Below are 23,386 nucleotides of genomic sequence, written 5' to 3' on the forward strand. Positions count from 1 at the left end.
GTAGCCAACATGGTCCAGGCGATAGATATTCAAACGATCAAGTAACCAGTGGGGATGAGAACGAAATGTCGCTCGCGCATACCACAGTAGTATGTGACACGGTACAGACTACGCAGTTAGGTCCGGATAGAGGCATGTACATACATTACGGAAGCGTGGTGTCTTGTGGTGTGGTGTGGTGTACCGAACGAAGTGCGTGCGTACGTACGCGAGGTGTTTTGCCTTTGCGAGTACTATCGGGTGTAACGTGGTGCGAGTGTGTGGTGTGACAACAGATTGACTGAGGACTTTGGATGGGAATGGGGTGACTGCGTGGATTAATAGTAGTAAGGACTTGAAGTTGTTTGCTTTGAGGTCAGCGAACGAGTTGCGTGGCAAGGGTTTGGTGATGCAGCAGCAGCAAGAAACAAACGAGTGTGTGAAGCAAAGATTACAATGTATGTAGGAGAGCTGTAAATCTGTTCAAATTAGGTTGGATCCAGGTTTTTGTATTTCCAAAAAAGGGGGTATGGTTCCTCCACAGCCATACCCAACTCCCGCTAGAGTACATAAGGTAGCACAGATGTTAAGGGACGAAAGCGTCTATAGAAGTAGCAGAGTGGTTTGTGTACCACCAACGAGCGATACTGCTTATTGAGTGGGCTCTCGGTAATCTTTCTCGTGCTTCATTTGCTCTTCAGCGGCCATACCGTGACGATCACCTTGTGTTGGCAGACCACCAGCGGATGTGGAATCCGACGAGTGACTGAGCTCATCCTTCTTAAGCATGGCGCTGTGTTCGGGGATTCCGTGTCTGTGCTCTTGAGCGATATCTGGATCGATGCCAGCTGAGTCCTTGGATGCTGGGGTCCAGGCGAGGTAATCTCTGCGGACCTCGACGTAGTCGTAGGCAAATTCACCTAGTTGATCATCGTCCATACCAAGAAGTTCGGCTTCTTCGGAGGCTCGAAGATGGAGTCCTGGAATATAGTTGATGGCATAGGCGAGAATGGCGGACATAACGAAAGAGTAGACTGTGCAGGTAAGGATATAGGCGAGCTGGATGTAAAACTGTCGCCAATTCTTGGGGCTGACCCATCCTCCTGCAAGAGTTCCTGTTGTAGTGTTCTCAAGTCCACCATTGACTCCGTCAAGGCCAATGATGTAGTCAGCGCCGAAAAGGGCATTAAACATCAGACCAACCATTCCAGCGACACCGTGCTCAGCGAACACATCCATGGAGTCGTCAATTTTGATCCAGTACTTGATTTTGGTGGCAAAGTTAGAAACAATACCTGTAGTGATACCGAGAACGACTGAACCCCAAGGAGGAATGAAACCAGAAGCTGGAGTAGCGGCGACAAGACCGGAGATGGTACCTGAGCACCAACCGACCATGGACCATTTTCGTGCAAGTCTGAAATCGAGCAAAACCCAGGTAAAGGCTGCGAACGTGGCTGTAAGATTGGTGTTCCAGCAAGCCATGACTGCTCGCATGTTGGCACCGAATGAAGAACCACCGTTGAAGCCGAGCCACCCGAACCACAGGAAGACGGTACCCAGTAGAATGAATGAGACGTTGTGTGGTCGGAAGTTAAGCATCATCTTTTCTTGTCGCTTGCCGAGGACCATAGAGTACGCAAGTGCGGACATACCAGACACGATTTCGACAGGGCCACCACCAGCATAGTCAAGAACACCCCAAGCATATGCCCAACCATTAGGATTCCACACCCAGCAGGCGACAGGACTGTAGACAATGGTTCCCCAGAGGAACAACCAGACGGCGAATGGTAGCAAACGACCACGTTCGGCGACAGCACCTGCAATAATAGCGGCAGTGACAGCGCAGAATTGCATCTAGTCATAGTTAGTGGAGGTTCGACATCGACAAGAGCGAGACATCCAACATACCTGGTAGAAAGCGTATAGCAGACTAGGAATCAGAGGTGAGCCAACCGAGGGTGCAGCCAGCGTCCTCATCAAACCGAAGTGGTGCATATCACCAATGAATCCATTCGTTGCTTGTGGTGAGAAAGCCAGTGAGAAACCCCAGAAGTACCATTCGAAAGTGACGACCGAACCAGCAATCATGCAAGCCCACATCAGTGACAGAGCAGACTTTCTTCTTGCCAAACCGGAATACAAGAAACCCAGACCTGGCACCATTATCAAGACCTGAACTCATCCGTTAGTGACGGTATCTGATACCTGATTCTTTCGCTTCTTACCATAGCTGAGGCTATCAAGATGTAGGCTTGATCACCCGATTGAAACCATTTGTTGACATTCTCAGTGATCGAATCACCACCAGTAACTGTGTCGGTAGCTAGACCAAAGTCTGCGGGGGGTCCGATCCAGTTGTAAGAGGCATAGTTGGGTACAAAGACGCCATGCTGGTCCTGGGTAGATTCGCTCATCTTGCTTGTCGCCCAAGAGTTGTAGAATTAAGGAGGAGCGAAGGTGGGCAGTTGTGATATGCAAGCACGACCTCAGTGGTTCGCGGCAAGCATGCGTCGAAGTGCGAAAGAGCAAGAAGGAAAAGGACGAACAACAACAAACGCAGCCAGAAGGCAGGAGTGATAGGTGGTGATAGTAGTACTTAAGAATGCAAAGTCAGAATTATAAGAGCCATAATTGCCAATGTACCGTCCGGGCACGGTAGATTATTGGGAAGTCGAGGCGTGAGTCGGGTTGCCGTCATATCAGTGTGTGTGGTCAGCAAAGCGTGGACCTATCTATGGAGCTCAGGTTGACGGGAGGCTAAAACAGAGCTAGGGCTATCCTTGGGGCATTAGCGGGCCCTCAACACCCACCCATGTGGAGTTCAATCTGGCTCTTCCTCTGGCTGTGCGTTCGTGCGAGGCCTTTGATACGCGTTCATATTGGTGGTAGATTTTCCTTATCAAGACAGCTGAGCACATCGCAACTGAAAAAGATACGAGCTTGGATTGGCAATGGGCAACGGGCAACGGGGGAACAGCTCCTGGCGACCGCCAAGCTGGTGAAAGACTCTCAATACAGACAATCAGGTGTCTTGGCTAGATATTGACTTGCATTGCTATTGGTGGGAGGCTGCCCAGATTTCAGGATTGTTCTGGTAATTGAGGACGTGATGCCCTGTATGATGATTGCTTGAAATAGATAAGGTCCTTGCAACTGACCACCAAGCTCGGTGTTGCAGTACGTATAGCTTGGCTTGGCAATTAATGGTTTGCATCGTTGATGTGGTTGCTTTTGGCCTCAAGAATAGAACAGTGCTGGTGTTACAAGGCGTCCATGTGTCAACTCGTGGTGTTATGTCGCACAATTTTCGGTGTTTCGACCACGCGCGCCTCAAAATCCAGTCCCACAGTTTCGCAAGTTTTCCGAAGTCGGCGCATCGACAGATCAAAGTGTTGAATTCCAGAAGGACTACAAAGGATATGACGGATGCATATCTTTGATCGCTGTTTCGGTTTTGAGATGCGGTTGATCATGACCAATCACATACGTCCACCTTATCAGCACTCGAGTTTTTGAGTTTACGTCTGTGGGTCTGAATGACCAGGATTCCGTGGGAGCGCTGGACCTAGCGCAAGGGATCCGAAGCAAGGCACGTGAATTTGGCGAGCTATTGGACGTGGCACTGGTTGACGCTGTCCGACAAAAGCAACCTGCGCCATTAGAGAAGGACATCCATAGTGAACGATAACCAGATCTAGGCCTGGGCACGGGGCTCTGTGAATTGCCTGTGATGCTAGTAATCTTCATGTCTCGATGGTGGCGCATTATCCTGATCATGAGCCACGCGTTGTGGGAAGAATTCAAGACGACTGCGGAGGTGAGTGGGCATAGCGACCACAATATCCTTCAGGATCAACGACTCCGTGTGTGCTGGATGGGTTCGCTATAGACTATCTGCATACCATGCCAATCGACTCCATAAGCACTTGCAATAAAGGTGCCCATGATTTCAATTATCCAGGCGTCTGATGTTGGCGTGAAACTGGTAATCCCTCAGATCACCTTCAATGGCGGTCTTTGTGGCACGAATATATCAAGCAGGGCCAGCAGCAACAGAGCCATGCTCTGCTCGATGCGCTTGAAATACCCATCGCTAGGTCTGGTCCCGAAACCTTGAGGTATTTCTCCTGGTAGCATCCCCAGTGTACATCGCTTGGTACCACTATGGACTGGTAGCCTTGCTTCTGCGCCAAATCAATGGGTCATTGTGCAAGCTGTAACCGACCTATCAGAAACTAATCGAGGAGACCCTGGAGTTTGAGAACCGAACCAGTGAGTACAAGATCGACTGATAAGCATTTTTCGCATGCTGAGATAAGGTTGTCATCTTGCATATGAAGCTGGGGTTGAAGCTTGAGGGCACGTCACCTCGATCTGGAAGGTGGTCTTTTCCTGTTTGGCCTAGAATATTTGTGTTTTGGTATGATTCGACTCTTCTGGCACTTAATTTTGACGGCGCGTCGTGCAAATTGGTACTGATGGCAGAGGCTGAGAGTGACCTAGTCACAAAGCCTTCAGCCTGGACGTGTAGACGCTTGAGAAACGTCTCGGTGTATCGGAAGATTAGTGTCGATGACCACACGCCCGGTAAAGTATGTCGATCGTTAATGTGCTTTTGACCTTAATCGTATAGCACGTGTGACTAGAAGGGTTAGCAAACCCTAGCACAAACCGAACGATCTTAATCGCAAAAGTGCATCGTAGACCACGCCGTACTTGACAATGAGAGAGGTTCAGATAGTATATTGACACACAAAGGTGCATCGCCAAGCTCTACGTTCGTGCTTGTTGTTATGAGGACAAGTTCAAAAGTTGTGTCTGATTCTATCTGACCGCGGGCAAGCAGATGAAACCTAACAAACCAAGGCCCTGAACGGATAAAGTCTTCACCAAACGCCGTGCTCAAACAAGCCATCTATCAGAACTTCTCAGCTGGTAGGGCACCGTACATGGTCTCGACGATGATACCAGTGATCTGGTATGGATCAGCATTCGAGGCAGGTCTTCGGTCCTCAAAGTATCCCTTTCCTTCCTTGGCGCATTGTCGTGGAATACGAACAGACGAGCCCCGGTTGGCAACACCCCAGGTGAACTTGTCGACGCTGGATGTTTCGTGTGCACCAGTCATACGTAGCTCATTGCCTTCACCGTATACCTTCATGTGGTCGACGTGTCGCTCCTCGAGCTTCTTCATTGCAGCTTCGATGTGCTTCATGCCACCCTCTTCTCTCATCTCACCAGAGGAGACGTTGGTGTGGAGACCAGTACCGTTCCAGTCACCTGGCATTGGCTTGGGCTGGAAAGAGACCTTTGCGCCGAACTCTTCCGAGATTCTGTGCAACAGCCATCTTGAGACCCACAATTGGTCACCTAGGTTGATACCCTCACATGGGCCGACCTGGTATTCCCACTGCGCAGGCATGACCTCTGCGTTTGTGCCGGAGATCTCAATGCCAGCGTACATGCAGGCCTTGTGGTGAGCCTCGACAATGTCACGGCAGAAGACACGACCGGTACCAACACCACAGTAGTATGGACCTTGTGGAGCTGGGAAGCCACCCTTTGGCCAACCGTATGGGTAGCCATCAGGTCCAAGGAGGGTATATTCTTGCTCTAGACCGAACCAGATCTTGTGTTCCTTGTTTGCTTCCATCAATCGTGCAGCATCATGTCTGTAGTTGAATTTGTTTGGTGTTCCATCTGGGTCCCATGTCTCGCACATGACCAAAATGTTATCGCCTAGTCTGATTGGGTCGGCATACATGGCGACGGGTCGGATGTAGACATCTGAGTTGTCACCCGGGGCTTGACCGGTGGATGAGCCGTCGAAGTTCCATTCTGGGAGGTCGTCAATGCTTGCGGGCTTCTTGCTGAGAGTCTGTGAACTCAAAGTTAGCAAATGAAATTCGTCAAGACGGCACCAAGACCTCGCATGAATCGTGTGTTGCGCAATTGGAAGTTCCGGAGACAAGGAGTGTCGTCACACGAGCATTTTCGTTGAGCCAGAAAATGCCGCAGGCCGACGACGACCAGTCGATTTTAGGCTCGGCAGTGGCTGACGAGGAAACCTAATGCCTCTGAATGCTCGTGGGGTTGCCTCTCCTCAGCGTTGACGTGCTCCAAGGACCAAAATCATTCAAGCAGGATATCTCGAGAGGGTATATGCTTACCTTTGTCTTGTTGCGCAGGCCGTTTGTGCCATCGATCCAGATGTACTCTGCAAGGACTTTGCCCTTCTGCTCCAATTTCATATACTTGGCCAAGTTGACCGTGTTGGAGGTAAAAACGTTATCAGCCATGGTGGAGGACTGTAGGGATATACTTGAAAACAATCCAAAATTTCAGAGTGACTTAATGGAGACGAGTAATACTGGTACAAAGAATGCTCAGCCCAGAGATACAAAGAAGAAGAGCAGAAGAGTGGAAAGCAGGAGCAGCCGTAACTGATAATAAAGATAATTATCTCGCAACGACACCGGGATTTCTGTTGATAGCTGCTGGATGTGGCCGACCGAAGGTGGTCCCTTGTGCTGTGATCGTTGCAGTAGTGGCTCCTCCCCAGTAACCAGCCTGCGAAATAAGCGTTGGCTCTTGCGGCCCTCTAGTTTGCTACGAGTGCACAACATGCTGGGGAAACAAAGCTTCACTCCGCCGGTGACGGAGACAACGCTCAAGCTCTTGCTTCCAATCGGCCTTTGCGAGGCGAGACACCATCGTATTGGAGTCCTAATCTTTATCGTTCAATTCCAATAATTCTACTATACTCATACTATCGGACACTCTCCTTCAACGGCACGCAGTCTGCTTTCCTTGCTTCGTTCTTCTAGACCTGACTTATTGGTGGGCTGCTCTTTCGAGTTGCCCCACTAAATCCCACCACGCGTATGTCTAAACTTGAGCTCCATTCTGGCAACAACCACTTACAAACACTTCAATAGACAACCTAATGCGATAAGAACAACTGGGACGATCGCGCTCTTTGCTGCTCGTTTGTATTCACGTTTGCGCCAGTAGATAAGAGTATAAATTGTAACAAGCCGTTCGTTGCATTGCTCCCACGTTGGCCATGCGATTGTGCAACAATTACCTCGTGCCGATGCTAAACCATTACGTGTGGAGTCCAGCTTCGGCTTTGTGCCTTGCATGCGGTGTTTGCGCTGCCGCCCCAGCATTACAGAAGAAGAAACACAGCACGTTTGCCTTATCACTTCCGTGTTACCGCCTTTGACACAATGCTGTGACTATTTGCTTTTTGGAGTGTTACCTTGAAGGCATACTCATCGAGTAATGCCAACCTACGAAACACCGATATAGAGTAAGAGTTATTATGTGCGATTTGATTAGTCTAACGATGATCTGGAACTGTAATCGATCTCGAGAACCACTGACCGTCACCATGCATAATTGGAGCAGCCCGTTATCGTTGCACTCTGATTCGCCACGTCATATATACGAACAACCAAAAATGACATACTTTCTACATCTCTCGAAGCCGTCGTTGCTCATGCTCGGCCTCGATCTACGAGCATTTACCGGTGCGATTTGTGTTTGAGCTTGAGCTTGCTCGACTTTCCAGGAAGCAACGATGGTTGCTCTTCCTGTTTGCGTGTGTCTTCGAGTTTACGTCGATCGTCTGGAGTAAACCTATTGAGCGCTTGGGTACGGGCGTGCTCCAACTGGCCTTTTTCAGGCCTTGTATGTGTGTCATCCTGTTTCCGATCCTGTTCTTGAAGTGCTTTTGCTTCCACAGCTCCCTGGCCGAGCCTTGCTTCTCTAATCCAACGTTCTGTCTTTTCGGTATCTTTTACCAATTTCTTCAAAGAAGCATAAAGACCCCGGTTTGTGTAGTCGAATAAGCCTAGCGTGCCAGCTATTGGCTTGAGAACCAGACCTCCCAGACCTCTGGCGACTCCTTTGGGTAGACCAGATAGTCCTGCTTCCTTTACATCAAGATAAGGTATCTTGACCAGCCCCGTGGATCCGTCGTATATGCCAAACCAAAACTCTTTGCCTGCAGTTTTACTTCCTTGCCGGAAGCCGTGTATGTTGTGTGGGGGCGGACGAACTGTTTTATCGCCGTATAGACGCGGTGCGTTACGGAATCCTAGTGTGACTGCATGCAGCATCTCGGATGGCAGTAAGACGATGGACTTGAGCGAATGTCCAACGCCTCTTCCAACATCTTTGGCCAATAAGACCGGTGCAGGCTCTTCCAGGGTCGATGTCGTTTGAGTTCGAGATGCATGCGGTCGGGCCGTACCGGAATCCCCCAGTAGTCCTGCAACTGTTGGATTACGCACGGGCTCTGCGGCTCCAGTCAGGTTGACTTTTGCGTCACCTTCGTCCTGGCTGTCCGCAGAGTGCCCAGCGGTTAAGGCAAGCTGACTCCTTGGCTTGGTTCTGATGTTTGTTTCGGCTCTACTCTTTTTCCGTTCCCTGTGTTTCCCAATCCTTTTCAAGTCGGCCTTGGCATCTTCATGTATGCTCGATATACCATGAACAGCTTCCTGGAAAGCACCGACGACAACGCCGCCAGCGCCAGTGACTGGCTCACCAGGACCAGAGAAGTCAGCCCAGTCCTTGTGGCGGAGTAGATCAAGATCATCCCATGACATTCGTTTGCTTTCAACGAGCAGACTGGCAGCTAGTGCAGACAATTTGAAGTCTGTATGCCTTACCGACCACACCGCAATGCGGTCCTCAAACACGTCACAAGCGACTGAGTGCACACAAGACGATTTCAAGCCTCGATGAAACGCGTTCACTGCATTGTCAGCACCATCCCCTTCCAGGGCAATACTCTTGGAAATTGCTTGCGCGTTTTCTTTTGCAGCTGGTCTCAAACACTCTTTGATAGAGGTTGCAAATCTTTCCACCGTCAATTTCTTGAGTGGCCAAACTTGTTTCGCACCAGCATCCGCACGCACAATCATTTGAGCCCAGAACGGCTGATCTCCGAAGAAAGGAACGATCATAGTCGGTTTTCCGTACCTCAAACCTGCTGCTGTTGTCCCTGCACCACCGTGATGACAAACAGCGTCCATCTGCGGGAAAAGCCAGTCATGGGGAACGTTGTCTACCATGAACACTCCGTCTGGAATGTCTAAGCCTTTGCCCATATCTCCCCACCCCTTGGAGATAACGGCTCGAACGTCGGCTGCTTTCACAGCTTCGAAGAGCAGGTTGCAAAAAGCAGTAGTATCCTTTATACCCGCTATCGAGCCGAAGCCAATGTATATGAGGGGTCGTGAGTCCTGATCTCGGCGTAGAAATTCCTTGAGGTCGTCCTCAGGCTTGTATGAGCTCGCCAGGTCCAGGAAGACGTAGCCTGCAATGTCGATTTCAGGGCCCCAATCTTCCGGTTTCGGCACGAGTCCAGGAGACCAAAGATACGTCATTGGGACACGCAAACGTGTGATTTGTCCCGGTGCCCAAAGGGTAGAGACAGGCTCGAGTCCGAGAGTCTTGACACGGAAACGGTTGACCAGATCGCCTAAACCTTGCCAAGTCATCAGATCGACAAGTGGGTAGCTCATGAAGTTTGTGTATTCTCTGTCGACGTTCGTTGCCTTGATGTTGGCTAGTGGGTGCGGGAAAGCAGCTGTTGGCGTATAGGGAAAAGTGAAGACCAGGTGTAGGGGAACACCTAATCTTTCGGCGCAATGGTAATGAGCAAAAGATACGGGATTGGCTATGATGGCGTCCGCGATAAAAGGGGGCCTCTTGTTCAACATCTTCAGGTTGGAAGTGTCTTTTTCCTGGTCAGTGGCATTGATACAAGCTCTCCAGAAACCATTGAACATTTCGAACATCTGCTCTCTTCTCCGGCCGACTTCGCCCGAGGTAAGAGTCTCGAGGGAAGGTATCAAACCTGGGTTTCTAACCATGAAGCTCATGAGTTCGCTGGGATCTCCGCCGATAGAGAAGAATTCCAAGCCAATCTCATCTTGGACGAATTTCTGAAAGGCAGGATGTGTTGCTATTCGTACTCTGTGACCATAACGATCTCTCAGAACTTGACCAATCTTTAGGAATGGTTGCACATCGCCTCGGCTTCCGATGACCATGATCACGATGTTCATGCGAGGAACTTTGTCGGTTTCTTTATGCTCCTGGTGATGAGTCTCCGCTTCTTTTTCTTCTTGCTGCGTGTCCTTGTCATGAGGGCTAAGGTGTCCACGAATAGCAGTACCCAGAGCTTTGGCCAGATAACCCGAATTAGCCATTTCGCTGATCTTGACATTGAGACGACCATCCTTTGCAATCTTGCCATAGCTCTTGAAATGATCGTTGCCGATCCTGATCATATGACGCTTCTTTTCGTGCCACGGCCTCATGCGAGCACGATTTAGTTCTTGAGGCCCCAACTCACCTCGTCCAGGCTGCGAACGTGCGTGATCAAGGTCGGCAGTCTGATCTTCATCTTCATCTTCAGAAGAGAAGCCTGAATCCGAAGAGGAGTCATCGGGTTCATAGTTCGGCGGCAGGTCCGAATTCGCAGATTGTATATTTTTAGATGGCCGCCGATTCTGTGTCGCAGACGAGTGCCTCTGTTCAATTGATTCTGCGCCAGGACTCCTTGGAGTTGACATTGACCTGTGTCGTACAGAAACTACTTGTGGCGCCCCATTCCTTTCAGGTCGTTCATCGTTGAATGTCGCATCAGAGCCATCTCTTTCTCGAATAGCAAGTCCTGGAGGTTGGGTAGATTTAGGGTATGGGAAAACCGTGGTCGGAGGGTGAGCGATGGGTGTATCGTGGTAATCGATGGATTGCCCAATTAAGGGTGGTAGGGCGTCCGCCATTCCAAATGCTCAATAACGTATTATAATCTTTCAGACCGTTGAAGCCTCAGACAAGGTGTGGAATCTGCGACGTCACCAATTCGATGCCACAACATCGTTGGTACGGCTGTTACCTGGGTTCGAGATTCATGGGTCACACGTAAAGGCCAACGCAATTGAACTTGGCATATCCAGCTTCTCCATGGTTCATGGAATGGTGTTGCAGAAAGACGCTGAAACAGTATGAGTATGCCCAGTGAAAGTGATGTCACGTCATGGCTGTTGAGCCGGAGTGTAATTTAAATTTAATTGCTGCCATGTTGCCGACTGAGTCGGCGCCAGCCTCCGCTCGAACAAAAAGATCTCGTTGTTTTCACGCGCAACTTTGACAGGCTGATACATTCCGATCCCTATATGGTGCACCTTGGTGGGCCTGTTTCTTCACTCGTCCAAGCGACCAACAACATGCAGACAGGTGCGGGAGGAAGCGGATATTTCGCGCTACCATTGGTGTTCCTGACACTAATAATCTCTTGGCAGTCCAGACCCGCCCAGAAAACGGTCCCTTTCCTCACTGGTGTTCCCGACCAATTGAATCGCGACTCGTAGTCCTGCTTCGCGAATCTGAAACTCCTTGCTCCCCAGTTTTCAAGCCAAACAGAGTTTCAGTTTGTGCCTTTGTCAACTACACGCCAATCAATGTGTCGCTGTTGCGATTCTCTCACATCTTTGGTATGGTTACCACGATAGTAGTGTGACTAAGATGTTCTGGAATTGTTCTCAACTACCAACCACGATCAATGCAGGTAGGAGAACGCGACCAAGCCGATACCCTCTGCCTCACGACCTAGTGTACAACCCACTCATTTTGCTTTCCGACGTTTTTGTTCTGAGCACACATATGAGATACTGACTACTGCTGATCTGTCTCATGGCGATGCTGTTGCTGAACATTCTTTTCTACCTGTAGCGCCAGGAGCGTCTACTCTTTCTTTCTCACTGACCTGGTTCCTGAATGTTAGCAGCGCCTACGTACGACAGACGCGTATTCGCACCATTGTCACGAAATCAACCTAGTATAACCTTTGCTATTGTACTTGAAAACACCTCTTGATCCTTCAGAGACAGGCGCATCAGTGAACATGGGTTCCAACTACTCCTACAAGGCGTCCTCGAGCAACCATTCGCATAACCATCGTCGATCTCACAAATCCAAAAGTCGCCGGCGACTGCTTTCCATCTTGCACAGCCTGAACGCTCTATTGTCATTCGCCTCTATTGGTCTATTCGCCGCTGTCCTCCCTTTGTGGACTTCGAACTTCAATTTTCGGACTGGCATCATCAGAGGCGATTGGCCCGATGCCCTCCCGATAGGACCACTCTTTCTCACTTTGGCTGCTAGTATATATGCTCTTGCCAAACCGTGGCTGGTCCATCGGTTTAGCTCGAGCGATTACTTGAAAGCCCGGAACAAGTCCACCAGCCTCAAGATCCGATCTGCAAAGATTCGAGTATATCTTTCAGTCACCATTCTCGTCGTGCTTCTGACTTTCCTCGTCTTGGCCGGTATCTCAGGCCTCTATCGTTTCTGGCGTCCAGCCGTAATCACATCTTCAGTCGATCTTTCCTCGACCGCAACTTCATCGGCCAATTTTCTCTCCTCAATCACCTTGCACTTACGCCGGTCCATATCCGACGCGAACCCTACCTTTCTCACACCACCTTCTAGCAGCACTCCAACAACGACTCAGAAAGCAACTTTCCATTCCTGCACATTTGCAAACCTCTTCACCCGCAAATGTAATCCAACACTGTACATCATAGGTGATCTGCAAATCGCAGCCATTACAAGCGGCTCGTTTGTCTGGCTCCTCAACCTCATACTCTTCGTCTTTCAATTGCGAGAATACCAGCACCAGAAAATAAAGCTGGAGAGAAGTCTTCGCTCCAAAGCCAAGGCCAAGCTCGATTGGATCGAGGACGATTCGGGCAGGGCAGAACACGGACTAGATCACACGAAGAAGATCCATCACGAGGACGGGTGGAAGCAGGGAGGTGTCGAACGGGTGCCCTCCGTACGCACTCGTTCCTCAACGACGTTAGACTCATCGGCTCCTCCTCCTTTGGTGACGCGTCCACATCGCGCGCATACAACAACGGATCATAGATCCGACCGAGCAGAACGAAGTGGTCAGCACCCAGCTGTGCGGCCGAAGCAACATTACTATAACCCGAAGATTACTCCGAGCCGATCGCGAAGCTTCAGACAGCAATCTGAGACCACAAACAATCCCTATATACAATCGAGTGGAGAGGGGACACCTTATGGTAGGGCAGTAGAGGAGGCTAGACGCAAAGTCAAGCCAGCTGAGACAATGCGCGACTGGCTGGCAAGTAGACACGTATAAGACGTAGATAGCCATAGCCAACAGCAACTTCTCATTCACATCATTGATTGATATTCTTAGGATACTACGTATTTGCACATTGCTTTAGCGAATCGATCTAAAAAGCAAGAGCCCCAGCCTTCCGCCTCCTAAACGGATACACAACAAACGCACTCAAAAACAACCCCACCACGATCCCAATCGTCGCCTGAGCCATCCCAATCCCGCTCGTAATAATCAACCCCGTCGACCCACTCGACCCCTTCACGTTGAAATCCCTCGCATACAACAAATCCACCGCTCTCCTCTGCCTGATCATCCCATCATCATTAACCCATTGAGTCGTGTTCGTGACAATCGCATCCGCCGTACTGACGCCCGCAACAAGACTCCCACTCGCAGCCAGCGCGTTGGGGATATGGACCAGTACCGCTGGGAGGAGGACCGTCGCCGCAAGACAATTCGCGAACAACGCGTAGATGTTCGCGAGGAGGCCGCTGGCAAAGGCGGCGAGTAAGCCTGCGAATTGCAGATTTTGCGCAAAGCGGGAGAGGGACCAGTAGAATGCTTGGTGGCCGCAGGTGGCGATGAAGACCATGGCAGGGAGGTGTTGGGGTTTAGCCTGGTGCATGATTGAGATGGCGAGGGCGAAGACCGGGACCCATACGAATTGCGCGTATGTGGCGTGCCAGCGGTCGTGGAGCGTATCCCAGTACCAGGGCACGTCGCAGGTTGTTTTGCTGGTTGCTTTTGGGTCGATGAGGCCGAATAGTGTTGTGCCTATCAGGATGCCGAAGCCGAGGAATAGTGTGTATGGGATGGCGTAGATCATTTTGACTGTGCCGGAGAGGACTTGGCGGTTTTGGATCTCGTGGGTTGCGGCTAGGATGATGTGACCGGGGAGGATGAGGGCTATGGTGCCTTGGACAATGCCTGAGAAGCAGAAGATGGGACTGCCGTTGTCGAGAAGGATTGAGCCGAGACCACGTGCTGAAAAGGTGACGATGATTGATGTGAGGACTTCGAGGATGTGAGAGTTGCGGATGGGGGTCTGTATGACGAGGAGCTGGAGGATGGCGAGTAGGCAGCCAAAGGTGTAGAGGGGCGCAAAGTCCACTGGTCTAGCTGAAAACGCGAATGTACCGGCGCACATAGCTGCTAGACCATGCAGCAGGATAAGGAGTACGTTGGTGTAGGTCTTTCGCCTTCGCATGATGTTGTCCAGTTCTCCGATACCGATTTGCAGATCCTTCTGCTCCTCGACAACGGCATGATAAACTTGGTAGACATCTTCGAGCTTCCCTAGGTCGAAGCCCGTGCTCTCTTTCAGAAGATGTACCTCACTTCTGTCGTAGTATGGATGGGTAAGGATAATAAGCATGCAATGTGGTATGTACTGAAACTCTGCAGCAATACCAAGGTGTAATGCCGTTATGTGCAAGTACTCCTCTAGCCGATGAGCTTGTATTCCAAAGAGGAGGAATCCTTTGCAAAGCTTGAGGAGGTAGGTATGTTTCTCACGTGTATGAGCAGCATGTCGAAGGTAACGATCACGACTCTGCTTCGAGTGTGGTTTGTACTTCCCTGCAGCAGCATCGGAAGCCTTGCGATTTGTCTGCTGATAGGGTGGCGGTAAACTGCCTTGCCGAAGCTTCTCAAAGTGATGAGCTGTTAGGGGATAGTGGGCTTGCTTTTGATCTTCACCTATCGGCCACGGATGTATTTCAGTTGAGAAGCGGTCGACCCTCTTGGTTAGGATTTCTTCGTCGAAACTGTTACCATCTGTGTAGTAACGTATCAACCTATTCGTTGGGGCAGCATTACGCACGTCACTAGCTTGGCTGGAAAAAGAGCTGCATGATGAGGTCGAATCTTGGTGAGTAGCGTATTGTGCCTGGTACTTGTCGAATAGTGCTTGTGCAGTCGGAGAGGCAACGAGAGTGACAGCACTCTGTAAATCGTGTTCGTCGGACTCGCTTGGCCTTCGACTCAGGTCTCCAAGGCATGCGGTATCTAGGATGTTGTGATACCGGTTGTCCTTGTGATGACATCGACCGAAGCTGTTATGGTTCTCCTCTGGTCGTAGTATGCCAGGAGTTATGTTTCCGTCATTATACATAGCTTCTACCAGGGATGGTAGGCGTCGCGGAGACGAAATATCCATTGCAGCTAAGAGACAACTTAGAAAGACTTCAAGGCTCGACAGCAACGCGAACATACCTTGTGACCTTTCAAAGCGGTGCTCCGTCCTGAACTCTGCATCTCTCACGAACGGCCCCTGCTCGATGTCTGGCGCGACACACGCGTCTTTTCCATAGTCGGGGTTTCGAAATTGTACGGACGTCGAAGGGAGGTAAGACGACCAAGATCGTAACTGTTGATCGTGTTGCAAACCACGTTCCACGTTCCTGGTCGTCCCTCGTTCCACGTCAGCTGTACCATTGTCTACTGTTTTCATCACAAGTGATTAAACCCTTCTAGCACACCCATAATACGCCACCGTAGCTAGTGGCAGAGCAACCCAGATGGATGAGCAGAGTGTCGAACTTCGTGAATACAAGGTGACCTAATAGGGCAAAGACAGCGAGCACATGAGGTTCGAGGTATGGGAATCTCTGCCTATGAAGCTTTTGTTGTGCTAGGAAGAAGGCTGGGAATTATCTGAAGGATCGTCGTCACGGACCACCATAGCGAAATCATGAGGCCCGTCAAGGATTTGTCGAGCACTACTCCTGATATATCGACCGACTTCCCCTTACAGTCTGATCGCAATCACTTGTTGGTAGTCGATCGAGATAGGCCTTCGCCCATAAGACCAAGGATGGCATTATTCCGATATTATCGCAGAGCTGTGTTATAGTATTTAGATGACTTATCAACCTGTGACAGCATAAAAGAGCAAGTGCCACCAGATGATCAGTTCGCGCTTGAGGCTGGTGAAAGATTGCTTCGACGTCCGTGCGATCTAGAGCCTCATTAAAATGACGACAGAGATATGACACGAGCAGTCACGCTGCGCAGACCAAGATATGGGTCGGGTACCCGTTGAGGACAAGTAAGCGCTCCGACGAATATTCGTGTATTCGCGGCGTGATTCTCGAATTGTTGTCTGCCAACTCGTCAGTGTCACCGAAGTGTATGCTCAGACACTTTGATGCAGAATAATCACGATGCCAACACTTGAGATCGACGAAAATCAATTCTGGTGGTCGAGATGCGACATTAAATTTGTAGAAGACCAGATCAAGTCCTGAACAACCTCAACGCCTCAACTTCGGCAAGGTTTCCATTTTCTTGATTGTCCATCGGTTCATCTTCGTCCTCGATAAGAGCACGATCCTGCCCAAACAAACTACCAAAAAACTCGTTCTTACCCCTTTCTGACCACATAGCGGTATCTCGGCCAGTATCACCCTCGGCAGCCATGAAGTTCTGCAGCTTCTCATGGACAGTATACCTTACTTTGCGCCCTTTACTCGCCTTGGTATCGATAGTCTTCTTATTCTGCTTGTTACCCGAAGGATGAAGCTTGTGCGGTAGAGCAGACAGCGAGAGGTTGTCGCCAGCCGAGGAGGCGTTAGCGCGAGAGGCTATTAGCTCGCGTAGAAGTGACTGATAGAAGAGACTGTCGTCGTATGGCAGCGACGAGGCTTCGGAGTGTTCTTGTTGCTGCGCTTCATCGGATCTAAAATGTTTTTCTTGCTCGTTAATAACATAGGTGTCTAAGATCTTCGTGAGGTTGTCGTTGTGAGCGGTTGGGTCAAGGTTTTTGTACCTTGCGTTTGCGGTCGCTCTTGTAGGATCTGACGCTTTTACTTTGTTGGACCACTTGTCGAGTACTGTACGACGCGAGGCTTGTGCGCCGAGCTCGTGGTCGTTGAGTGCGGACCACATTGAGTCTAGATCGTCTAGGCTCTCATATTTCGGCAGTCTCTTCCTCTTCTTAGAAGTATTTCCAGTCGCAGGTATTTCCTTAATGCTGTCTCGAAATGAGGACATTGTGTTGAACAAATTTAACGCAGCCTGTTGCGCGCCTCTAAACGCTTCCTCGGCCTTGGAAGAGAGTGGATGTGTATCTTGTTGTGTAGGTAGATGTGCAGGTGTATTCAGTGCTTTCTGGATTTTCATTCGACAGTCTAGCAAACGGTCGAAAGTCTGGTATTGCTTCTTGACTGCTCGACCTTTCTTCACATCAGCGTTAGTAGCTTGCGAAAGACCTGAGGCAAGCGATTGCGCTTGACCTGATAACAGAGCTCGCAAGTCTGCTCGCTTTTGCTGCTGTGGACTCAGGGCCCTGCTCCCTTCTTCGGCAGACAACTCGTCTGTGTCTTCGTTTTCGTCCTCATCCCCTGTGCTTTCCGAGCCTTCTGCGAGCTCCATATCCTGGTCGGACAGCTGATCCTGGTCGTCCTTTGACTCAACGGTTTCGTTCTCGCTGGTATCGCCGGCTCTTTCGTTCAGCTTGCCAGGCAGGAACTCATGACTGTCCATACTATCTATTTCTGAAGCACTGCCAGTTCCAGTTTCGGGAACAGCAAAGGGATCCTCATCGTCGAAGCCATCTTTGTCAGGCGCGAATGGGTCGTCATCGCTTTCGTCTCCAAGAGTCGTTCTGCTGATAACAACTCCGCCGTACTTCGCATCCAAGGCAGGGGCTTCTGGCTTCCTTAATATGCTCTTTCCAACACTTTCATAGTGCTCGCGACCATTGACCACATCTTCCACATCTGTGCCACTTGCCGACTCGTCCTCACTCGTGGGGCGCTCGTCTTCTGGATCATAGTCTTTCCGCCTTCCTTGATTTAATGTCAAACTTTTGACGTCCTTCCTCAAGCGTGACATTTCTTACAATGCGCGTACAACCGCACAACTCAAATGACTTATTGTCATCTACTAGTAGTACGGACAAAAATTATGGCTCGCAGGGAGCGTGAAAGCATTCGCCGCACTTGCCTTCCTGGGTTGAGCATACGCCTGCTCCGGCTTTCCATGTCTTGCATTGAATCTCTTCTTCGCGAATCAAGAGCAAAGCAACAGCAACCTACGACCTGGCTATCTGGCTATGCGTAGATGGTTATCGACCTCGCCGCGTTGTCTGAGTCATGAAAACCCACTAGGCCTTCCTCGACGGCAACCAGCAGCTGGCCCACCTCCTACCTTCCCACGAGCGCAACGTGGGCTTCCTGTGAAACGTCGAATAGCTCATGTTGATCATGTGATAGCTGTTTCGAGCGCCAAAGGTGGTGTCGGAAAGTCAACACTAGCTGTCAATCTTGCCCTATCTCTTTCTAGACGCAATCTACGAACGGGAATACTAGACACCGATATCTTTGGACCTTCTGTTCCGACACTCCTCAATCTCGCAAATGCATCTGAACCTGAAGTCACCAATCGAGGCTCCCTGATCCCGTTACAGAGTTATGGGTTGAAAAGCATGAGCATGGGCTATCTATTACCCTCTGAAGCTGCACCTGTAGCGTGGAGAGGAGCCATGGTGCAGAAAGCTCTTCATCAATTGCTACATGAAGTCGACTGGTCACCCAAGCTCGATGTGCTTGTCCTCGATCTACCGCCAGGTACAGGCGATGTTCAGTTGACGATTGGCCAGCAGATTGAGCTTTCTGGAGCTGTCGTTGTTACGACACCTCAGGATATCGCTCTGAAGGACGCTGTGAAGGGCATAGCCATGTTTCAAAAGATGAACATTCCCGTGCTTGGACTCGTTCAAAATATGTCTGTGTTCGTGTGTCCGAAATGCGGTGAAGAGACACATATCTTTGCTCATGATGGTTCTTCTGAGAGGGTACCCTCTAAGGCTCAAGAGATGGGCGTAGACTTTCTGGGCAACATACCTCTTGATGCGAAGATATGTCGTGACGCTGATGCTGGCAAGCCAACCATAGTGGCTGAAGAGGCTAGCGGACATCTCATCAACACCCAGTATTATCAGTCCATTGCCGAAAAGCTAGTAAGCAAGATCGGACTTGCTTGAAATCCGAACATTTGATCAGGAGAAATAACCAGGAAAGAGCCACTCCATCTTCTCCAATGCCTCCTTACTCTTTCCACCTTGGTGAGTGCTGACACCAAACTTGCGACCCCCTTCCAAATGCTTAGCCGCCACCAGATCAGCATACTCCTCCTTGCTGAGCTCGTCTAACACAGCGCCTATGAACCTTCGTGCATTTACTGCGTTGGCTCTCATGTGACCCATGACCATCTCTACTGTCACATCACCACTGTCGTGCCAGCAATCATAATCTGTGCTCATCACTACCATTTGATATGCAATTTCGGCCTCAGCAGCAAGTTTGGCTTCAGGCAGGACAGACATGTTGATTACTGTACCTCCAAAGCTTCGGTACATGTTCGATTCTGCTCGAGTGCTGAATTGTGGTCCTTCTGCTCGCTTGTTAGTGCCCCGTCACTTGCGTTCATCTGGTCAGCTTACCCATGCAGATGACAGTGCCTTTGTCGTGTAGTCTAACACCATCGCCCTCAAGGCTGTGGCCACATTTTCTCACGACTTTGCCCACTTGTCCGTCAAATGGGTCAGCGAACGGGACATGACACACAAAGCCTCCTTCAAAGAACGTGAATGGCCGGATGCCTTTGGTTCGATCAATCACCTGATCAGGCACCACAAAATCTCTAGGCTTAACCTCTTCCTGCAAGCTACCAGCGGCACTGAAGGCGATAATGGCACGAACACCAATCTTTCGTAATGCGGCAATATTGGCTCTAGCAGGAACTTCATGGGGTGTGAATTGGTGATGTACGCCATGACGAGCGAGGAAAGCGATTGGAATTGGCTTGCCAGTTGTAGGTGAAGGATGCTCTGAAATAGTGATTGGACTGGAAGGCTTGCCCCAAGGTGTATCGATGTTGAGTGCTGCCACAGGATGAAAGTCAGGCAGAGATTCGAGGCCTGTCCCGCCAATTACTGCTATGCGCGGTGTTCCTGAAACACTAAATCAGACGTGAGACCATACTTCTTCGTCATCCTTACCATTATAAGTGGTCGGTAGAGAATCCGAGGACATCTTGTAGAAACGATTCCGCAACGTTACTGCCCGTCTTTCAGATTGTGTAAAGGTTCTCAGGATCGTTCGAGCCGCCGTTGCTGGATGCGTAGACTGTCCGTATCGAAGTATAAGATCTTACTCAGACAGAGTCGTATAGCTAGTAAAGTAACGAGCCAACCCCAACAGTTTCCTCTGATTCTCTGAAGTCGTCAGCAGGAAAAAAAGTGTTTCAGGCATCAACTCTTTCTGACCTTGTGCACGTGCCTGAGAACGTGAACCTCATTTGATTCGTATACTAGCATTCACTGAAACAGCTACCGTCAATATGGAACCGACAATTGAGTTCATATCTGGATTCATAAAATGCACAACGGATTGACACGGCTCGCCAGATCGAATTGTTGAACATCTGGAGCGCTGGACACAGCTTTGCAGAATGTTCGAGATACCAGGTGCAAAGCGTGTCAAGCGCACAGAATTCTTCGAGAGGGACAACGATAACGAACAGCGCACGCAGATTGATGGACAAAAGAAGCACAGTGGTGTTGATGTGGACGAAATCCTGCCAGACTATGGCTTCGATTACGAATTTATCGACCAGACCACTACTGCTTCTACGCAACAAGCTGGAACGACCTCAGAAAAAGAGCAGACCTTTCAATTCAATTTATTCCGACCGGCACCTCAATCATCTCAGAAGCAATCTTCAGCACTCACACCATCAACAGAAACCACATGCCAGAACACGACAGGATCAGTCCCGGCCTTGATCTCGATCCGCTCGCCATCTCCAGCAGTATCTCAGGAAGCTGAGAGAGGGTTATACCACACGTCACGACCAGACAGCTACTACCTGACATCATGTGTACCGCCCGAGAAGCAGCAACGGTTGCGAGAAAGCTACGCCGCGGCCGCGGTCACAGGGAATTTCATCCTCGACACACTGAGCACACGATATTGGCCTGGAGCTTCCCTGTCTTGGCGCGTGATACATTTACCGACAAACAGGAAACAGGTCGTTCTGCAAAAGACACCATCTCTGACAAAATTACCGTCAAGCAGCACTGTGAAAGGTACCGCGATGATTAACAATGAAAACCCAAGGACGGGACGAAGGCCGCGCCCATCAAAGAAACGGCGGAATCTGCTCAGAGATAGGGCAGCGAAACGTCAGCGGATCATCGATGAAAGCAAGTCGAAAGAGGAGCATGAGAAGGAGAAGAGGAACAAAAAGAACAGGGAGCGGAAGTTGAAGCGGAGAGCGAAGGAGCGTAGGGAGAAGGAGGAAAAGAAGGTTGGTGATACGAGTCAAATGAGTGAAGATAGTAGTGAGAAAGGTTGATGGCCTTCGTTGTTGAGGATTTCTTTGCATTTGTTGTACAGTATGGACAACAGCTGGTCGCGCTTTTGTAAAAGAGCTCTGTTTGAGGAGAAGTCCATCCTCCTTCCAGGTCCTTCGCAACTCCAATAGATGGTTGTATACGTAGCATGCTCGTTGGCACTCATCAAATATCTGCTCCTACGCGTGCATACACGCCATTTTCACGTAACCCCACAAATCGACTCCTCGTTCCGTCGATGATATGCATACACGCAATTCTGTTGAGGATAGAATTGACTACGCATCACTGCAGCTGCTTCCTTGTTTGCAGCAAATTGCTGCTGATAAGCCGACACGATTCGTCCATTCGTCGCGGTCGTGCCAAAAGTCGGATATCCGTAAGCAGCAGCAGCACCTCCATAGCCTGTCGCCGCCATGACTGGCAGCGCCGTCATCTTATACATATTGCTCTGCGTGCACCTAGTCCTAGTCATAGTAGGCTCAACGATTCGTGTCGTTCTGCCATTATACTGTCCTTTCAGATCGCAGATCGGGCAGCTATTGGCGGGCGCATCCTGGTACTTTGGTGAGTTGGTGAGTAAGTGCGTGCTATCGCATTTGTACTTGTGGACTGGTGCAGTTTCGAAGTTGACGTTGGGAGCGCAGCTTCGTGTGATTGTCATCCAGCGGTGGGCGCAGGTTGAGGATTTGTAAGGTGTGACGCGACACATTGTTATGGTCGTTAATTTGGGATTTGCGTAGGTATAATGATATTGACTGTACTTCGGTTGTGACTGTAGAAGTTTTAAGAACGCGTGGTCTAATTAGCGAGTCTTCCACGCCCCAGATATATCTTGTCAGTTGTGGAGATAGCTACGCTTACGTAGCGACTTCGTGGATGGTGTTGAGTCAGCCGGAAAGTGATGCGCAGTGGCTATACGCAAGCAATATTCATTGTGTTGGGTGTTTTCCGTGGCTGAAACCAAAGTCATCGACACACAACCATCGTACCAACATCGTCAGCCACTGTCGCGCCCAGAGCTGATTATCACTGTTTCTTTGACTCATCAGGTGCGTACAGCTCATCTACACTCTCTTCGTCTGCAGCATCTCTGCCCCTCTTTTGTATCGTTTGCATCAGCTCGTACATCTGCCCAACCTGCTGATCACTCATCTTGTCCAGTAGCTCTTTATCAAACTTCTCGTCCTTCCAGTTCTCTCCTTCGATCGTCTGGCCATATTGCTGCCATTGCGTAAGAAAGCCAATGATGTGAATTGGGTTGTCAATGTCCTTGTGCCGTCGAAATTCGGCTTTCAGATAGAGGTCGCCCATAATCCGCTCTTCCGGACCTAGACGCTTTCGATGTATCCGTAGCAAGCGACGATAGAGTGGTATAGGTGGAAGGACAGCCAGTTTTGGAGCAGATCGGCCTGGTCTAAAACGGGGCGTCACTGGAGAGGCAAGAAGACGTGCTGAGACTTTCATGGCGGCAGTCAGAAGCTTGAAGTTTGGCTAGCTAAAGTATTTGAAGCAAAGAACGAGCTATACACTACATGTAAACAAGAAGGAAGATCGTATTTCACGGTATCGGGTACAAAATACTTGACATCATTTCACAGCTTGCAGCTCTTTCGTCAGTGGTCGCCAAAAACTAAGGTTAGGGTCAGTACCACTAGCGCCTCACGTCAACCTTTACTGCACATCGTGTTCCGTGTACCACTTCGCGGCTGCCTCGTTGTAATAAACTCTTCGAGACACGTTAAGATCTAACACAGCTAAGTCTATTGAGCGTGGATGTGGTAGTCAGCAGAAGAGGAGTTTCGCCATGTACTCTTCTATCGATTAAGGTAAGGCTCATCAACAGTGCTTGCAGTGTTCGGCAC

At 49.9% G+C, this 23,386-nt stretch overlaps 10 protein-coding genes across 10 annotated transcripts; 2 read left to right on the forward strand and 8 right to left on the reverse strand.

Annotated features, from left to right (window-relative positions):
• Nucleotides 1–630: 630 nt before the first annotated feature.
• On the reverse strand, nt 631–2,399 carry MEP1 (low affinity high capacity ammonium permease; the record flags this gene model as incomplete). The annotated part of the gene is made up of 3 exons (XM_064897516.1): nt 631–1,839; nt 1,894–2,157; nt 2,211–2,399. 3 exons carry the CDS (start codon nt 2,397–2,399, stop codon nt 631–633), a joined length of 1,662 nt encoding a protein of 553 aa, XP_064756466.1.
• Nucleotides 2,400–4,903: 2,504 nt separating this feature from the next.
• On the reverse strand, nt 4,904–6,284 carry GLN1 (glutamate--ammonia ligase; the record flags this gene model as incomplete). The annotated part of the gene is made up of 2 exons (XM_064897517.1): nt 4,904–5,863; nt 6,156–6,284. 2 exons carry the CDS (start codon nt 6,282–6,284, stop codon nt 4,904–4,906), a joined length of 1,089 nt encoding a protein of 362 aa, XP_064756467.1.
• Nucleotides 6,285–7,514: 1,230 nt separating this feature from the next.
• On the reverse strand, nt 7,515–10,790 carry LTR64_003155 (uncharacterized protein; the record flags this gene model as incomplete). Its single annotated transcript, XM_064897518.1, has 1 exon — nt 7,515–10,790. The coding sequence occupies one exon, from the start codon at nt 10,788–10,790 to the stop codon at nt 7,515–7,517; it is 3,276 nt and encodes a 1,091-aa protein (XP_064756468.1).
• A 2,484-nt stretch (nt 10,791–13,274) lies between these two features.
• LTR64_003156 (uncharacterized protein) lies at nt 13,275–15,614 on the reverse strand (the record flags this gene model as incomplete). The annotated part of the gene is made up of 2 exons (XM_064897519.1): nt 13,275–15,325; nt 15,377–15,614. 2 exons carry the CDS (start codon nt 15,612–15,614, stop codon nt 13,275–13,277), a joined length of 2,289 nt encoding a protein of 762 aa, XP_064756469.1.
• A 785-nt stretch (nt 15,615–16,399) lies between these two features.
• Nucleotides 16,400–17,998, reverse strand: BFR2 (rRNA-processing protein bfr2; the record flags this gene model as incomplete). The annotated part of the gene is made up of 1 exon (XM_064897520.1): nt 16,400–17,998. The coding sequence occupies one exon, from the start codon at nt 17,996–17,998 to the stop codon at nt 16,400–16,402; it is 1,599 nt and encodes a 532-aa protein (XP_064756470.1).
• Nucleotides 17,999–18,218: 220 nt separating this feature from the next.
• Nucleotides 18,219–19,125, forward strand: LTR64_003158 (uncharacterized protein; the record flags this gene model as incomplete). Its single annotated transcript, XM_064897521.1, has 2 exons — nt 18,219–19,029; nt 19,076–19,125. The coding sequence occupies 2 exons, from the start codon at nt 18,219–18,221 to the stop codon at nt 19,123–19,125; spliced, it is 861 nt and encodes a 286-aa protein (XP_064756471.1).
• A 38-nt stretch (nt 19,126–19,163) lies between these two features.
• MEU1 (S-methyl-5-thioadenosine phosphorylase) lies at nt 19,164–20,199 on the reverse strand (the record flags this gene model as incomplete). The annotated part of the gene is made up of 3 exons (XM_064897522.1): nt 19,164–19,558; nt 19,608–20,117; nt 20,166–20,199. The coding sequence occupies 3 exons, from the start codon at nt 20,197–20,199 to the stop codon at nt 19,164–19,166; spliced, it is 939 nt and encodes a 312-aa protein (XP_064756472.1).
• A 418-nt stretch (nt 20,200–20,617) lies between these two features.
• LTR64_003160 (uncharacterized protein) lies at nt 20,618–21,523 on the forward strand (the record flags this gene model as incomplete). The annotated part of the gene is made up of 1 exon (XM_064897523.1): nt 20,618–21,523. The coding sequence occupies one exon, from the start codon at nt 20,618–20,620 to the stop codon at nt 21,521–21,523; it is 906 nt and encodes a 301-aa protein (XP_064756473.1).
• Nucleotides 21,524–21,723: 200 nt separating this feature from the next.
• On the reverse strand, nt 21,724–21,939 carry LTR64_003161 (uncharacterized protein; the record flags this gene model as incomplete). Its single annotated transcript, XM_064897524.1, has 1 exon — nt 21,724–21,939. The coding sequence occupies one exon, from the start codon at nt 21,937–21,939 to the stop codon at nt 21,724–21,726; it is 216 nt and encodes a 71-aa protein (XP_064756474.1).
• Nucleotides 21,940–22,550: 611 nt separating this feature from the next.
• Nucleotides 22,551–22,988, reverse strand: LTR64_003162 (uncharacterized protein; the record flags this gene model as incomplete). Its single annotated transcript, XM_064897525.1, has 1 exon — nt 22,551–22,988. One exon carries the CDS (start codon nt 22,986–22,988, stop codon nt 22,551–22,553), a length of 438 nt encoding a protein of 145 aa, XP_064756475.1.
• Nucleotides 22,989–23,386: the final 398 nt, after the last annotated feature.

Source organism: Lithohypha guttulata (genome assembly GCF_036872675.1).
Source record: "Lithohypha guttulata strain CCFEE 5908 chromosome Unknown scaffold_2, whole genome shotgun sequence".
NCBI classification, from domain to species: domain Eukaryota; kingdom Fungi; phylum Ascomycota; class Eurotiomycetes; order Chaetothyriales; family Trichomeriaceae; genus Lithohypha; species Lithohypha guttulata.